Source organism: Panthera pardus, unplaced genomic scaffold (assembly GCF_024362965.1).
Source record: "Panthera pardus isolate Hobbes unplaced genomic scaffold, ASM2436296v1 HiC_scaffold_21, whole genome shotgun sequence".
Taxonomy (NCBI): domain Eukaryota; kingdom Metazoa; phylum Chordata; class Mammalia; order Carnivora; family Felidae; genus Panthera; species Panthera pardus.
Window position 1 is genome coordinate 53,325,135 of NW_026526777.1, and position 17,426 is coordinate 53,342,560.

General features: G+C 44.4%; 1 protein-coding gene across 1 annotated transcript; it reads right to left on the reverse strand.

Moving 5' to 3' along the window:
• Positions 1-1,553: 1,553 nt before the first annotated feature.
• Positions 1,554-13,519, reverse strand: PRDX6 (peroxiredoxin 6). The gene is made up of 5 exons (XM_019425129.2): positions 13,318-13,519; positions 9,043-9,199; positions 5,604-5,750; positions 4,224-4,370; positions 1,554-2,553 (listed from the first exon to the last, which is right to left on the reverse strand). Exons 1-5 carry the CDS (start codon positions 13,410-13,412, stop codon positions 2,425-2,427), a joined length of 675 nt encoding a protein of 224 aa, XP_019280674.1. The 5' UTR covers positions 13,413-13,519; the 3' UTR covers positions 1,554-2,424.
• Between the last annotated feature and the right edge of the window lie 3,907 nt (positions 13,520-17,426).

Sequence of the window (17,426 nt, forward strand, 5' to 3'; positions counted from 1 at the left end):
TCTGGCTCCCTGCCCCTTTGCTGAGTATCTCAACGCAGATCCCTACACTTAGGGTGGAGGTGAGAGGCGAGATCAGACTTGTGGCAAGACCACACAGGGGGCCACAGATTTACCACTGTGAGAATCTTAGAAGACTGAGAAGGCAGTCCCATGGACTTCTCATGCTTCTCTCATAATCACAATTGTCAAATGTGAATTCACTTTCAATTAATAAATCTTGAACACATAATGCAATTTATTCTGTTCTTCCATGAAAATTGAGAGCAGCAACTCTTGATGGGAACTCTATTCTCCATGCCCACTAGGGCACTGAAGATGTACTTAGGATCACTTCAACCCGGGAAATGCGTATTATGTCACATTTTACATCTGGAAAAGAATCTTTTCACAAAGTCTCATGGCTTCATGGTGACAGAGCCAGAAATCCATTTGGGGATACCTGGCTGCCTTTTCTTTGAACCTTTTCAGCGTCTTTGTATTGGCATCATATATGTGGACAGAGTAGAGATGGCCAAAAAAACACCAGGGTTTGGGTGCCTGAGTGATGAGGGGAGCAATACATTTATTGGGGGAAGTTGATGAATTTGATTTTGAATTTGCAAATCCAATGGCACACGTTCCATCCGCCAATAAAGATCAACACTCAAGTGTTGAATAACTGAAAAATTAACGTTGGAGATTTAGATGCTGGATTGTCACCATGAAAGAAAGTTGAAGCCAGACTCCAAGAGACAAGGACAAGAGGCATCAAATAGCCAAAGGAAGAAAAGAGAGCAGCAAGGAACTGAATAGTTGGAAAGGTGACAGGAGACGGAAGATCCAAGGACTAGTTAGGAGATATCCTATAAGAGGACCAGGTATTGGTTCTTTAAGGGCAAAGTATATTGTGACTCGAAGAGGTAAGAGCAAGACACATTCCTCTTGGGTCTTTCAGACCAGGACTCCTCAGGATATTGGGTAACTTGAAATTTTCACTACCTTCCCAACCTTCTTGGTGTCACTCAAATTTTACATGTGGAAAATTCAAGGAAACTAAGACTTAATGACTCATCTACCATATGGCACCAGGCATCATGTTTTACATTATTCTACTCAATAAAAAAATATGGAGGGCTACATGCAAGGGAATATACTAGGTATGGGACACTTCTTTCTAAACCCAGGACTTATCAGCACAGCCTAACAAAAGTCTGAGAGACCATCAGTTCACAGTAGTTAGTATTCTTTCCAGAAACGCACAGGTGTACTACTCTCCTCAAGATTCATATTCTTAAGCCTTGTAAATCCAATTAAAATAATATGTTAGGAGAGCTCTTTACAGCAGGGGGGTCACAAACCCAAGGACCCAGGGAAGTAACAGGAAGGAGCGAAGTGGGCCAAGAGATGTGGTGAAATCTCCTTGTTCGTCAGCTGCTCCTCCACTTTCGTCACATGAAATTTCACGTATCTGCCTTCGGAGAAAAGTACTGATGCCGATCCTAGCGAGCGAAGCTCTGCCCTTCGGGTCAGGAGTCTAAACTAGTACTTCAAAACGTGACAACAGAATTCTCTGATCCAGTTTTAACAAAGAATTTATTTGCTGATCCCCAAAAAGCAAAACTCAGAAAACAGCCCCATCCCCTCACTGCAAGAATAGTTCTAGAACAAAACATTTTCAATCATTTCCTCCTTTCTTCCCAAGTTGTGCTCTTGCTCGCGCCCATCAGTGTAGAGCAGACAGACATATGGAAATACTCTGCATGAAAGGCACATGGCACTGTCGCATCGCTCACACCTCCTGGTCCACCTCCCTGGCAGGCAGGCAAGTGGAGCCTCTTCTATAGCCTCTCTTTTTTAATAGAAATTTCTCGAAAAATTTTCGTTATAGCAAAATATTTAAAGATTCCTCCCCCGCTCATCCCATTCCAGTTATCTACTGAAAAAGTATAGAATTGAAAAGTTTGTTGCCCCCGCTGCGATCAAAACCCTGAAGAGTGGAAAATTTCTGGATCTCTACAGGTTTTTGGGTTATATACTCGTATCTACAGGGGAATTTGAACGTCAAGCTCTGGATTTGATTGGAACAGCTGAAAACCTGACAGTCATTCTATGATGGAGCAGAACAGACTTTCTCCACCATCAACTGACACTACCTCATCGACCCCACATCCTGTAGACATCCAAGACTTGAATCTCACATACAGACTACATTTCAGAGACAGCAGAGAGTGCTACGGTGCAGGAACAGAACAGAATGCTGGTGAAGGCACAGAGGAAAGGATCCCAAGAAATTTTTAGTGCCATTTTGTTTAATAAGCCAGTAGTATAGCAACCTAAAGGCCTTGGCTGTGATCACACCAGGATGTTGTTATGGAACAGGTGCAGGAGAACATGACTGGCAGCCGGCGCCCCCTGGCTCACTGTGCTAACCACCTCCTGGAGGGACTACGGCTGGGGCGTGTAACGGAGGTACTTCTTGCCAGACGGGAGCTCTTTGGTGAAGACTCCTTTAGGGAAAATTTTTTTGGCTTCATCTTCAGGGATGGTTGGAAGAACCATCACGCTATCGCCATCCTATTGAAAAACATTGAGAATAATGAAATTCAGTCTTACAGTGAAGCCTGAAGGCCAAGAAGTAGCTTCAGAAAAGTAGCTACAGGTGCTCATGAGAATAACCCAGTATTGGCCACTCTCTCCCCTCTGAGGAATTTTGTTTTCACAGGATGATCTTCGACACTTTGCTGAGAGAACAATGTCCCCATCTTAATAAGAAATGGTCTTGTTTTAAACCCAGTGACGTCTTGGCACCACACTTTAAAATTTAAATTCTAAGTCCTTACCGCTGCCCGGTGTGAATGAATCGTGCCTCCTTGCCCCACCTCCTGCTCCTGCTCTTCCAGGCACGCTGGTTTTCCTCCCTCATACTTTTTTTTTTTTTTTTAATGTTTATTTATTTTTGAGACAGAGACAGAGCATGAACAGGGGAGGGTCAGAGAGAGAAGGAAGCACAGAATCTGAAACAGGCTCCAGGCTCTGAGCTGTCAGCACAGAGCCCGACGCGGGGCTCGAACTCACGGACTGTGAGATCATGACCTGAGCCGAAGTTGGCCGCTCAACCGACTGAGCCACCCAGGCGCCCTTTCCTCCCTCATAAACAAGCACGACTTGGTCCCTTGCTTTCTTCGTGTCCTTCCCAAAGTTCCCTTCAGAGAAAGGCCTTCTTTGACAGCCAATTATAAAACCTACCCTCCCACCCCTATGCTCCCACTCTCTCCACCTCTGCTTGATTTTTCTCAGTCACACTTATTGCCACCTAAAACACGGTAAACTTGCGTACTGTTTGTCTCCGCCCACTGGCATGTAAGCTCTCTGAGGGCAGGGACTCCTATTTACATTAATATTTATATTGTTCGCCATTGCTGTAGCCCAGAGCCCACTGCCTGGGCTCAATAAACACATGTTCGATGGACAGATACAGACTTTAAATGATTTGCCTGTCAGGAAAAACAAATCAACACAACCTGGTATTCAGGTGAGCATATTTTAAAAAGGTAGCAATGTTAAGATGCCCTTGTGATATTATCCCTGTCTGAGAATTCTACATGGGGTTTGAAAGGCTAATTGAAGCTTAAGAGAAGTGAAATGCTCCAGACATTCATACACCAAATAGTTTTATAGCCATGACTCAAGTGGCCAATCTAAGTTTTGCTATAAATATTTTGCCAACATTTTGCTCGTTTTGGGAAGGATTAAAGGTTTTTTAAAAAAAAATTTATTTTATTAAGAAATCATCCTGGGTGGCTCAGTTGGTTAAGTGTCCGATTCTTGGTTTCAGCTCAGGCCATGACCGCACACTTCGTGAGTTTGAGGGCCGCCCCAGGCTCCATGCTAAGGGATTCTCTCTCTCTCTCTCTGCCTCTCCTCTCCCTTGCTCGTGCTCTTCCTCAAAATAAATAAATAAACTTAAAAAAGAAAAGGAATCATTCTGACCAATTAATTTGATCAAGTGATATGGAAGTTAGAAAGCAATACGGGGAGTTTGTATTTCATATAAAAATACAAAGAAGACCTTGACAATGGCCTCATAGTAAATCTGAAACTCAGCCATAAGGAAAAGTCCTGCCAGTGTGTGTGCGTGCCAGAAAAAGAGCCCCAAGTAAGAAAGACCCAGAAGATAGCCATTTAGAGACTGGCCCCTTAGGCCTTGAAGGTGAGCTGGGTATCTGCCCTTTTAACATCTTTACCTTCCAATCAACGGGGGTGGCAACCCTCTTTTCTGCTGTCAGCTGGAGAGAGGTAATTACCCTGAGAATCTCATCAAAGTTCCTGCCAGTGGTTGCTGGGTAGAGGATAGACAGCTTCAGCTTCTTATCAGGACCAAAGATAAATACCTGCAAAGCACACAGATGCATAAATAGGAATAATTCTTTTAAGTGTTTTTGATATCAAAGCCTCTTTGAAAGCTCTTTAGTTATTAGAAATGTTCAAGGGTGTAGAAAAAACCAAAACCCAAAACCCTGCCCCCACCCCTGCCCTCAGCAAACATCTAGAAGGATACATCAAACTGTTAATCTGGGTGGCTTCAGTGTAGATAATTTTCTTCTCCAGGTTCTTTTTCTTTTCTTTTCTTTTTTTTTTAACGTTGATTTATTTTTGAAGGAGAGAGAGACAGACTGTGAGTGGGGGAGGGGCAGAGAGAGGGAGACACAGAATCTGAAGCAGGCTCCAGGCTCTGAGCTGTCAGCACAGGGCCCGATGCAGGGCTTGAACTCACAAACTGCGAGATACGACCTGAGCTGAAGTTGGAGGCTTAACCAACTGAGCTACTCAGGCGCCCCTCCATGTTATTTTTCTAAACTTAGAAGGGAATTCTATTTGGTTCTGGGTGTCTCAGTAAGAAAACCTGATATGCAAATTGAATCCAGGAAAGGCCTCAGGAAGGTACTATGTTAACTAGGGATGATTACCTTAAAAATATACTAATGGGGGTAGGGGACACCTGGATGGCTCTGTCGGTTAAGTGTCTGACTTTGGCTCAGGTTATGATCTCACAGTTCCCGAGTTCAAGCCCTGTGTCGGGTTCTGTGATGACAGTTCAGAGCCTGGAGCCTGCTTCATATTCTGTCTCCCTCTCTCTCTGCCCCTCCCCCGCTCGCACTCTGTCTCTCTCTCAAAAAATGAATAAACATTAAAAACCTTTAAAAAAATATACTGATGGGAGTTGATACCGGTCTTCAAATAGTTGTATAGTTTTGCAGATGACGGATTAAGTCTGTTCTCTAGTAGGTAAGGACAAACAGGAATTCCCAGCCACAGTTGCCTTATGAAGAAGGGTATTATGGCCCACCACTTTAAAAGAGAGGGCTGTTAGGAGAGCTGGGAAAAAGATTCCTCAATTCTAGATGATATCTTATGATCAACTACTTATTTTATGTACATTTCCAAAAGTTATCAAATTTAGCTGAAAATTTTACTTTGCTTCAGCAGTACGGATGGTCAGTGAGATTGCCCCTAATTATTTCATAACTGGAGATATTCCCCTATTCCTCGAGTCGGTGTAAGCACTCAGCTGTACACGGAGCCTGGCCAGTCATGAGGACAACTAATGGATTTCTACAACTCACCACACGAGCTGTCACAGGCATGCCCTTTTCGTCCTTCTCTGCTGGGTCCAGCATGCCTAACAGGATGGCAAGGTCCCGATTCTTATCATCAATGATGGGGAAAGGTAATTTTTCTGTGGGCTCCTGACCATTGTAAGCATTGATATCCTGAAATGCAGGTGAAAGGGGAAAAAAAAATCTAAACCAGGCACATTCTCTGAATTCAATCAATGAACATCTTGCGAGATAGGGAAGAGGAACACAATCATAATTTTCTCTAAGCGATTTTAGTAAAAAAAAAAAAAAATGAATGAATGAACACTCCTCATCCCAATCACTCACTGACAGAAATAACAGTACAGTACAGTACTTAGGTTATCACCACAGACCCTTTTCGTGCCCAGGTCTCTTAAAATTTGGCATGATTTTACTGCCCACGGAAAGCAGAAAGAAATGCTTTAAAAGTTGAATGCTGTAGAGTTAGATCCCAAACTAAGGTACCTCTGAGTACCCAATAAGTAAATACCATCAGAAATAATGTGTTCATTAAGTCCATCACATCTAAAAGTAATGCCACATGCACAGATAATTCTACAGATCTGGTCCCTGCCCGCTAAGAACCCCGACCCAGACATTAAGCTACTATACAGCAGATATTAAGAAATGAAAAAAAAACCCATAAAATTTGAAGCAAATCCAAGAATGGAGAGTTGAATATATACTTTAAGGACAAGTTCAAGGTAAATTTACACTAGGGTGAAATCCACATAGAAAACAAAGCATTTCAGGTCTGAACTGAAAGACAATAATGTACTTTCCTCCTCATTCTACTCTCTTCCCCTACTAAACTTCACTCATTTACTCATTCATTCCTACTTTTCCTATCCCTAGAAGCCTTTGAAAAAGAAAATCTAGCTCCCATATTTGATCAAGTAATGATATAGCACTTCCCGTGGGGTAAGCGCGAGGGCAAGTGCATGTGGATGAGTGAGGCGTGGCACGTGCCTTCAAAGAAACTTCTACTTTGGTTAAGATGATTCCCATGTGAAGTAGCAGCAAATGCAAGACTCTAATATTTACATGGCAGATTGTAAATGCTGAAGTATACTAATGTCCCCACTGACAGATAGGTCTCCTGAGTTAGGAAAGACTTCAGGAGAGATTCTACCTGGGGCCTTGAAGGATGGATGAGATTTTTCACAGGGAAGAGGAGCAGTATTAATGAAACATGCAGGCAGGTCTGAGCATAAATAACTGAGAAGAGAGTGAGTAACTTAGCTGGGTAGAGCTTTAGGAAGCAGTGGGAGAGAGGATTTAAGGTTGGAATAAGGTCTGTTTATTATGTGGAGCCTTAAAAGTAACATAGGGGTTGAGGTCATGGCGGATATAGAGCCTCTGTCAATTTCTCAGCAGAGATGCGACAGGACAGAAGTGGTACAGGTGAACTTTGAAACGGGTAACAACACATTTTGACGTGTTCCTTAATTTTATTATCTTAACTTCCTTTCTGTTGTCACTGGCCCCCCATCAGCTCATCACAACTAAATAATAATCAAAAGGCTTTGTGCTAGAGGCGTCCTGAAGTTTCCTATGTAACCAGTTGAGTGCCAAAGTTTGGCCACTGCTTCTGATAGGTGGGACTTGTTTCCTGTTCAGTGCTCTCACAATTCTGAAAATTCAAGGCAGAGGCTCACAGGCTAAAATGAGTCTGGGCATGCTGCTACTTTAAAAGGTGTTTTACAAGAGGCAATCAACTCTTCCTTTGGTGGTTTCTAGTTTCAATGGCTGCTGTACGGTAATAAACGGTCAACACTGCCACTTCCCTGATGGGCATTACGTTATATCCACGAACACCAAAGAACCACATGCTTTGGCTTTATTCTAGCCTAAATCAGATGAATTCCTACTCTCTATCATGTAGTATCAATGACAGCATTGGTTTGAGGTTCCAATTGCACTGCCATCCTTTCCTAGCCGGCCAACCCTGAGCAAGTCCCTCCAACTCTGTGGGAGGAAAAGTATTCTCACTGGCAAACATGAGAGCATAGTGCAGAAATGCACTTACCAGTCGCAGCCAAATGTAAGGGATGAAAAAAATGCCACCGTAAGCAAGAGAAATCCCCTTCTCTTTTCTCCTGTATATGATGCTTCTAATCTCGGGCAGTTAGAATTAACTAGCAGGAAATGGCCAAGGGCTGCAGCCCCAGGTGGCCAGCTCACAAGTCAGTACCACATCTTTTATTCAGTTGCATGACAAGTGCTTGACAGAGTGCCTAGTACATTGTAAGCATCCTTTAGAGCTTACCTATCATCACTTTTTAGTGGCACATCTTCGCAAAGTCATCAAAATGTCCTCAAGTTTAGACCACCACATTTATTGTCCAAGTAAATCGTTTGTTGAAAGTAGACAATTCCTTCCGTTGGTGCATTCAACACACAGAGACTGACTGCCTAGGATACACCGAGTGCCAAACACTGTTTGGCAGAGTACAAAATAGGAGTCTGCCTTGCTGAGCCTGATGGGTGTGGACAAATGAACAAATGAAACTAGCAACGTGCAGAACATTTTATTTTAGATGGTGACAATGCTAAAGAAAAAATCACAGGGGGATAAGGAACATGGAGGGGAGTTATAATTTTAGATAAGGAGGCCATGGAAGAAGGCCTTGATGAGGTAGCATTTGAGTCAAGACTTGAAAGCAGGAAGGGCACAAGCCACAAAGCTACCTGAGGAAAGTCTTCGAAATAGTATTTTGCATCATTTTAAAGGCAGAGCAGACAAGTTTACTGATGAACCAGACGTGGATATGGAAAAACCAGAGGAATTCAGGATGATGCCTAGATTTTGGCCAACTATGAAAACGCAGTGTCCATTAGCTAAGATGAGTAAGATCTCGGATTAAGAAAAGGAAGCCAGTGTCAGACATACTAGGTGTGAGATGACAGGACATCCCAGGGGAGATGGGAGTTGGCGGTGGTCGTAGCAGGCTGGGAACCAGCACTGTCTGGCCTAGAGATGGAAATTCGGGAATCACAGCATTTAGATGTGAGTGGATGAGCTCACCAAGGGGAAGGGTATAGATAAAAAGAGACGGTGTCCAATAAATGAATTCAGGGCAACTTTAGCATAACTAGGAGTTGGGGGTGAGGAAGCTCACTCTGACCATACACAGGAATAGCTCAAGATGTGGTGTCTGGAAGCCATGAGAGGAAAATGTTCCAGGATATACAACGACCAGTGGGTTGAAGGCTGCTAGTGGGCCGGGAAAGACGAGGGCTAAAAACCGAGCATTGCATTTAGCAAGGTAGAGATCACTGTGCAGTTTAAGTCAGATTTTCAAATAATAGGTGAAGTCTGAACTTGAAGTTACTTGTACCTTTACCTCAAAAAACCCAAGCTACTCTACATAATTTATACCTTGATTTATAACCTCAAAGCACATGCCAATTGGTACTATACCTTGCTCCAAGCAAGATGGTCTTCAACACTATCCACTGAGAGGGCAATCATTTTCACGTTCTTCTTGGCAAATTCGGGTGCCAGCTTTGCGGCTCTGCCAAGCTCCGTGGTACACACGGGGGTGAAATCCCGAGGGTGCGAGAAGAGAATGCCCCATCTGAGATGAAGGAAAAGGAAGCCACAGCTTATTGGAGGGATTATCACCGTCATGTAGAATGAGAAATCACAAATCCTATGTCAAAAATGACTTCCTTTTTAAATAAGTGCTTATGAGGACAATTACTTTTAAATTTTTGTCGAGGAATGCTTTTTGATCTTCTGACTTCCAGAAAAGCCTATGTTGAAAGCCCGATTCAACCAAACATATGAAATTCCACATGATGAATGTCTTAGGAGACTGTAATTTAAGGGTGTTGCCTCCTTAAATAACTACAGGGCCACCCTGACTCTTTTTCAGCTCATAAAATCTGTGCTACTCAAACCAACAAGCTTACTGAAATACCTTTTCCCCCCTTCTTACCCACTTCTACTTTTTTTCTAGGCTATAATAATGGATGTCCCAATATGCCCCAATCCAACCAAATGCCTGACTGCAATAATAAACAGGTTACATAATCTCAAATAAATAGGCTTCTATCCTCTATTTATATGTAAAATTAAAGCTGACACTTGGCTTCTTTGTAGTGAGTGGATATAAAAACTTTTGTAAAGCTACCAAGCCTGCCAAGCAGGACACCCAATCTCTGCACCCTGACGAAGCTACCGCACTTTTGAGTTTTACCTGTCTCTTCCTTTGCAGTTTCTTTTCCTTTTTGCTTTAGTCCAAGTAGGCAAGAAAACTGGCTGCCTACAACACAGATTTTGACAACTACAGATTCTTAGGTAAACATGAATATCTAAGTCATCATTACCTAGGGTGAAACTTTATATAGATTTTTAACCATATTTCCAGCTAAAAGTCACCAAGAACTTTTGGAATACCATTTCCTTCTCCTTGGCAACAGAACTACTCTTCTGACTGAAAAGGAAAATTTAACACCGGGTTCTCCACACCCTGCTGGACTTGTGTTAAACCAGGATCCTAAACTACTAAATAACTCAACTCAGTCTAGATGCCAAGCTTGACCTCTCAAAATCTGCCAAGTTTCCTGAGGCACAAAGAACAAAGCAGAGACAAGGGTACCTCCCTCCCACCTACATCTGCCACTCAACTCCCAAGGCTTCAGGAAAGGAAAAGCCTTCCTACAATGAGGATAGAGGGCCCTATGGCAAGACTGGGAAGAGAGAGGTAATATTTTGAAGATTCTGGAGGTTTGTGGTATGTTTACTTTTTTATAAAGGACAGTAAGAAGGCTATACATCTTGTGATATAAATAATCTAGGTATGGGTAAAAAATCTAGGCCTTTGATTCTATGGTAAAGGATCTGCTTAAGGGTCAGATGAGACTTACGAGAAAGTTTCCAAGAGTTGAGAGAAAAACAGGGCATTTCTTCCTGAGTTGTTAAAGGGTTGATAAATTAGAAGCGTCAGACACACTCTTTCCATTGTGCATCGAAAAGGTTTTGCTGAATCATGCTAAGGAACTCAGTTTAAGCCACTTCACATCCTGTCCCCCTCAGAGGCCAAACTCCAGTGTGCCACATGGCTAGGAAGAGGGTAAGTCTGAGGATGTCTTACTATGGTCTGCATTCCCCTCTAAGTCTCCCTAACTGTGTGTGCTCTTAAGAGGAGTTCAATTACATTATCCCATTTCCTTCCTTCCTCATTTTCAAAAGACAAAAGGTTTCCTCCTTTAAGGGAAGGGTCCTCACTCACTAACCCCCAGAAAACCCCAGGAAAACAAGTTTTGTTTGGTGAAGATGTACTGTAAAGAAGCTGCTTCTACCATATACACAAAGAAACAGAGCTAAAGCTCATTAAACTCACCAAATGAAGCACCCAAACCCCTTAGTTGTTTCCAGTTGTCAGGGGTAGGGCAGATACCTGTAATGTTTGAAATTATTATTTTTTTTTTTTCTCCAAAAAACACCTAGATCAAAAGCTGACCTCTGAATTGAGATCACACACAGAACGGAGTCCCTGGGGAAATTGCATTAGGCAAAACCATGTATTATAATTATAAAAAGAGCTCAAACTTCTTTTCAAGGTAGGGGAGGGAACACAATCCCAGGCGTGACCTGAGGCAGACTTGTTATATTTTTGTTTGTAGATGCAGATATTTTTCTCATCTTCCTACTGGTGGCTCCCTGAGAAGGCACCACTTTTAATAAAATCAGGATAGACCCAGGGGCAAATAAACAACAGCAAGAAACCCAAAAAAGTAGGGTTAGCTTAAATAGTGACGGCATTTATAATTATTGCTATAATAAATGTTTTATGTCAATATTTATCTTTATACAATCAGAGTTCTGATAAGATTTTGTTCTATGGGGATGAGGACTGTAGATAGGAATGGAAAGGAACATACTCTAAAAATCCCATGGACTTTGGGAGAAATACTAATACCTAGATTACGAGATTGGACACAGTCTGTATATCTCTCCCTGCCTTTAAGGCTGAATGTTCCATTTTTCATCTTTTTTCTAGCCTAGTCCTCTCTTTCACAAAGCTTAGCTTTTCCCTTAAATTGGCAGCTGGAAAATAGACTTAAGAGAGTGTAAAGGGCTGTGTAGGCCTAAGTGGGTAAGAACCCCTCCCAGGTTCTCTGCATAGCCCTGTCCAGTCATTGATGAATGTCATAAACTTCCCTCTCTCTGTCTATACACATATATATCTGGACACTGTAAATAAAATAAGGACACAAATCATGGAGGATTTGTTAAGCCTCAGAACACCACAGTGCAGAAAATATGAACAAAAAGCCAGGAGCAGAGTCATAAATGCAGAGAACTGGTGGCTGCCAGAGGGGGTGGGGGGGATGAGTGAAATAGATCAAGGGGATTAAGAGGTACAAACTGCAGTTATAAAATAAATTAGTCATGGGGATAAAAAGCACAGCATGGGAAACACTCAATAATATTATAATGCATGGTGACAGACGGTGACTACTTACTGTGATGGGCACTGAGTAATGTATAGAATTGTCTAATCACTATATTGTACACCTGAAACTAATATAACACTGTGTGTCAACTATACTTCAATAATTAAAAAAAAAAAAAAAGGGAAAACCAGTGTGGTGGGACCACTGGAACTCCAGAGCCATAATATAATGACACATATCTGGGAGGTTTCAGATTAAAACCAAGCAATTTAAAAGCTTGCTGATTCAGGGGCTGTAAAACGTAAAACCTGGGCAACACCAATTTACTCCTAGTCATAATGGTCTGACTGCCAGGCCAGATCTGGCTATCGCCGGCAAGGCCACGTGCTGGAAGCAAACCAGTGGGGGGAGGAAGCAGTGAGGGGCACACGACTGGGAAACAAAAGGGTCTCAAAAGCGGGGAGGTCCAGGCGTCCAGGAGCCTGCAGTGGCCTACCGCGGCAAGAACAGGCCATTGCAACTGAGCAACCTCAGAAAGCCCTTCACTTCAAGTGTTGCAAGTTCTGGAATGAAGGACACACCTACATACAGAATGTTCTTGGTTCCTCCCAAAGCTGTTATCAAATCATATCCCAGCCACAGGAGGAGGCTCTGGACAAAAAGTCTTTCAGCCACTTATTTGGCAGCTGGTGGTTTAAATTTTTACATTTTGTGTCGAGAAGCCTGCAAATACCACTGCAGCAAGCAAGTCCTCGGCGCGCTGGGCCGTCCCGAACCTTCCGCCCACAGCAGTGTCCTCAGACTCTGGCCTTAGACACTCACCTTCCCCCAGGGAGCAAATTCCAGCACCGAGGGAGGGAGTGCGACCCTGGGCACAAGTCCCGGGAAGTGACCCCTGATGCAGCCTGGCCCTCGCCCCAGCCGCCTCAACTCGGCCACGCTCCTTGCACCCCTTACCAAACCGAGTGATACAGGCAACAAACCCTCCGCATCGGCCTCCGGTGCCCGTACCTGCTGGAACCCAATTTCGTTCCCCTCCCCCTTTCCCGCCGCGGAGCCGGCTCAGCCACATGGGGGCCGCCGGCGGAATGGGGTCGAGGGGCCGGCCCCCAGCAGCGCTCGGCCGACGCGGGGCAGGAGCCACTCGGCCAGAGGCACGTGCAGGAACCGGTGCGGGGAGGAGGCGGGCGGCGAGCAGGGGGCTGAGCTCGGAGGACGGAAGGTAGAAGAAATAGGGAAGGCACCTCCGAGGCCGGGCGTAACCCGAGGACGCTACGAGGTGGCCACTTACGAGTCTCCCAGATAGTCGTGGAAACGGATACGGCCGATGGTAGTATTGGCCTCGAAGTTGGGAGCCTCGTCCCCAAGAAGGAGACCTCCAGGCATGGCGGCAGCAGTGACGCGGGAAGACGAGGACGCGCAGCAGCGGCAGTCACCAGCTTGCCGGCTCCGGCGGTGTGGGTGCCGGCCGCAGAGTAAGTGGGGCCGCGAGGGGCGGGAAGCGAGCGGCGTGGGCGGGGCCAGAGGCGGAGTCTGAGCGGGGCGGGGCCGTGGCACGGCGAGGGGCGGGGCGGAACCGGGCCGCCGGCCGAAGGACAGAGCCGCTGCTGGCGCGGGTAGGATGGAGGCCGGGGCAGGCCGGAGCAAGGGGCGGAGCGAGGGGCGGAGCAAGGGCGGGTCAGTTCTGGGTCCTGGTCTCCCGCCTCTGAACCTGCCGGGAACTTGTGGGCGCCGGCGCCTGTCTCCACTCACGTGACGTGGGACTCAGTGACCCCTGAAGGCTTGGGGGTGAGAAGGTTTGATCGTGCAGTGCGTCTGGGCTTTGGTGGTGCAAGGAAGCGGGTCGCAGTAGAAGGGGAGCCCCAAGGCGGAGAATCGGGGTGGGGGATGACGAATCCGCGATCCTCCTGTACGCTCACTCTTGGTCGCCTGACCCCTCCACTTACCCCTCTTTAAGTGTGAGCTTCTGGAATCCTGACCGCCCCAGCCAGCCTAGCCATCACGAACTCTGTATATCAGAGGATGTGGCAAGACCCAGACGTGTAAGGGACCTTATGTCAGAGGAAGTGGCTTTCGTATTGCAGCAAAAATTCCAGCACATATGTCAGTCAGTGCTTGGGGGAATGTGACTAAACTTTTATTGCCCTCCCCTCTCCCAGAGTTCATTATGAACCATAAAATATTCAACACAATTATCCTGAAATCTACATATGCATTTTAAAACATACTTCTTGTGGTCTGCTGTATGCAAGTCAACTCTACTACCCAAGGAAGTGGGAAGGTTTTTTTATATATAATTTATTGCCAAATTGGTTTCCATACAACACCCAGTGCTCATCCCAACAGGTGCCCTCTTCAATGCCCATCACCCACTTTCCCCTCTCCCCCACCCCCCATCAACCCTCAGTTCTCAGTATTTAAGAGTCGTTTATGGTTCGCCTCCTTCCCTCTATGTAACTTTTTTTTCCCCCTTCCCCTCCCCCCTGGTCTTCTGTTAAGTTTCTCAGGATCTACATATGAGTGAAAACATATGGTATCTGTCTTTCTCTGCCTGACTTACTTCACTTAGCATAATACCCTCCAGTTCCATCCACGTTGCTACAAACTGCCAGATTTCATTCTTTCTCATTGCCAAGATTCCATTGTATATATGTATAAACCACATCTTCTTTATCCATTCGTCAGTTGATGGACATTTAGGCTCTTTCCATAATTTGGCTATTGTTGAGAGTGCTGCTATAAACATTGGGGTGTAAGAGCCCCTATGCATCAGCACTCCTGTATCCCTGGGGTAAATTCCTAGCAGTGCTATTGCTGGGTCATAGGGTAGATCTATTTTTAATTTTTTGAGGAACCTCCACACTGTTTTCCAGAGTGGCTGCACCAGTTTGCATTCTCACCAGCAGTGCAAGAGGGTTCCCATTTTGCCACATCCTCACCAGTACCTATAGTCTCCTGATTTGTTCATTTTAGCCACTCTGACGAGTGTGAGGTGGTATCTCAGTGTGGTTTTGATTTGTATTTCCCTGATGAGGAGTGACGTTGAGCATCTTTTCATGTGCCTGTTGGCCATCTGGATGTCTTCTTTAGAAAAGTGTCTATTCATGTCTTCTGCCCATTTCTTCACTGGATTACTTGTTTTTCGGGTGTAGAGTTTGGTGAGCTGAAAGTGGGAAGTTTAGGTTCATTTATTTGCTCTCTATGTGCCAAGTGCGAGGTAGATAGACAAAATGACTGTTCTCTTGGAGCTTTCATTCTAGTGGGGGAGACATAACTAAATGAGAACACTTTAGATAGCAGTAAATCCTATTTAGAGAAATAAAATAAGGTTATGTGCTACAGGGTGACTGGGGTGCTGCTTTGCATTGGATGGTCTGGTCTGGGAAAGCCTCCAGGATAATGTAGGTAAACTACTTAGCACATAGTAAGTGCTCTGGAAATGGTAGCTGTTATTTGGCTGATGATAATGGCTTATGCAATACATCTTGCTTTGCCAACTATGTGCATGGCACTGTGCCAGGCCTGGTGACTGCAGTCCCTGCTCTTATAGGGAAGGCAGATGTACATGCAGTTTTGATAAAATTATGGAGTAAATGCTGATGGGAGAGGGAGCCAAATGGTTGGAGTTCAGAAGTGGGAAAAATCCTCTGCATGGAGCTCCTTAGCCTTAGGAAGGCACATGGTAGTGTTAAGAGAAGTGACTCACATACTGCAGTTTTAGTTTGCATCGTAGTGCTGTGTGTGGGGTGCGTGTGTGTGTGTGTGTGTGTGTGTGTGTGTGTATGCTAACCGGATTTACTCAGTTCTCCTCTGAACAAGGATTTACAGTAAGATTATTGGTAAAATTTCTAGCCACTCTAGAGAACTCCATAAAGCTACTGTAATTTGATATCTCAACTAATTTGATTCCAGGCTTTGGTTTTGAAAGTGCTATGTCTTAAATCCTTTTGCGGGGGAGGGAGAAAGAGAGGAGGGAAAGGAGGGTAATTTTATCTTAATGCACTATTAATAACACCATGGAGATAGCATAGGAAACACAGATATACCACAAATATGGAGAATGAATACAAAAACAGACTACTGATCGCTATAAAAAGCATAATCATGGAACTGTCTGTTGTAAATTAAGCAAATGCACGTATAATAAAATCTGATAAACGCCTGTTAGCATTTATAGCTCCAGAGACTGCACCCCGGAAATCCTCATGCACTCTGCATGTTTATTTGCTTTGTCTTTGTAGCATTTTAAATTCTTTTGAATTAGCTGACATTTGAAAGATAGATCTTTCTCTTTCTTTCTTTCTTTCTTTCTTTCTTTCTTTCTTTCTTTCTTTCTTTTTCTTTCTTTCTTTTTGCAAAAATATCTGGATTTCTGTCTCCTGGAAAGGCAGAAAGTCTAGCCACACTGGACCCGTATTCCATGTGGGTGAACAGTGGCTGGAGAGAAGCCTTCTAAGGGTACAAATGTTCCCTGTTATTCAGAAGGTCCTTCGCCACTTACTGACGTTAAGTGCCTATTGTCATTTTAACCCCATTCTTGCACTGTTGTTTTTCTTAGAGTAGAATTAGGAGGAAAATGGATCCTATCCTAATGTATCCCTATTCTATCAAAATTGTGAAAATGAAAGGTTGACCAAGGGCCATACGTTTCCAGGAGGAACAAGATAGAGCATATCTTTGTCAAAGTAAAGAATATTCCCATATACTTAATGTGCAAAGTTGAAAGAACACCATCTGTCCTACCTGGCCCTTGTAGGGAGTTAGTCTAACTTCCATACTACATGGAAGGCGGATGCTTCATGGGCTGAGGCCATTCCAGAGGGAAGAAGTGCCACGGAAAAAGGAGGAAGGGAAGCAGGGCAAGGAAGACATTCCAGGGAGAGGCCAGAATATGGAAAAAAAGGAGACGAGGCTAAGGGAGGGATTTACTTTGCAGAGGGGGTAGAGGCTCTGATATCAGGGGGAGAAAAAGTTGTCAGGCGGCTGGCAGGGTTGGGGAGAATCTTGAAGTCCTTAGAAGTAACTCCCTGGTGACAGGAAGAAGGGGATTGCAGGGATTTTCAGAGGGCTTTGACTCTTGTCTGATTGATAGGCTCTTCTGTCTTTACTGCTTTGGACAGAGTGAAGGAAAAGGTGAAGGAATTGACAATGGTCATTTGGAAAATCAATAGTGCATTACGTTTCTCTCTCTCGTTCTCTCCTTAGGTTGTGAACTCCTAAAGGCTTGACCATATTTTTTTACTGGTAAACATTTGTGACCCGTTAGATGCGGTGGGCATTGGGCTAGATTACACAAAGTGTTGGAGAAGCATTTGTCTACCTCCTGCAGCCACACCAACAAAGTCTGTCTGCCTGCAGCTGGAAATAAAAGAGCAATGTGTCCCTAGTTATAATTGTAGC

Bases quoted from the DNA above. Each gene is read 5' to 3' on its own strand.
- PRDX6 (XM_019425129.2), bottom strand. From the start codon at position 13,412: ATGCCTGGAGGTCTCCTTCTTGGGGACGAGGCTCCCAACTTCGAGGCC. The intron at 5,751-9,042 runs GTATAGTACCAA...CCTGCATTTCAG, and splicing joins ACCATCTTGCTTGGAGCAAG to GATATCAATGCTTACAATGG. The intron at 2,554-4,223 runs GTAAAGATGTTA...GTTTTTCAATAG, and splicing joins CCACCCCCGTTGATTGGAAG to GATGGCGATAGCGTGATGGT.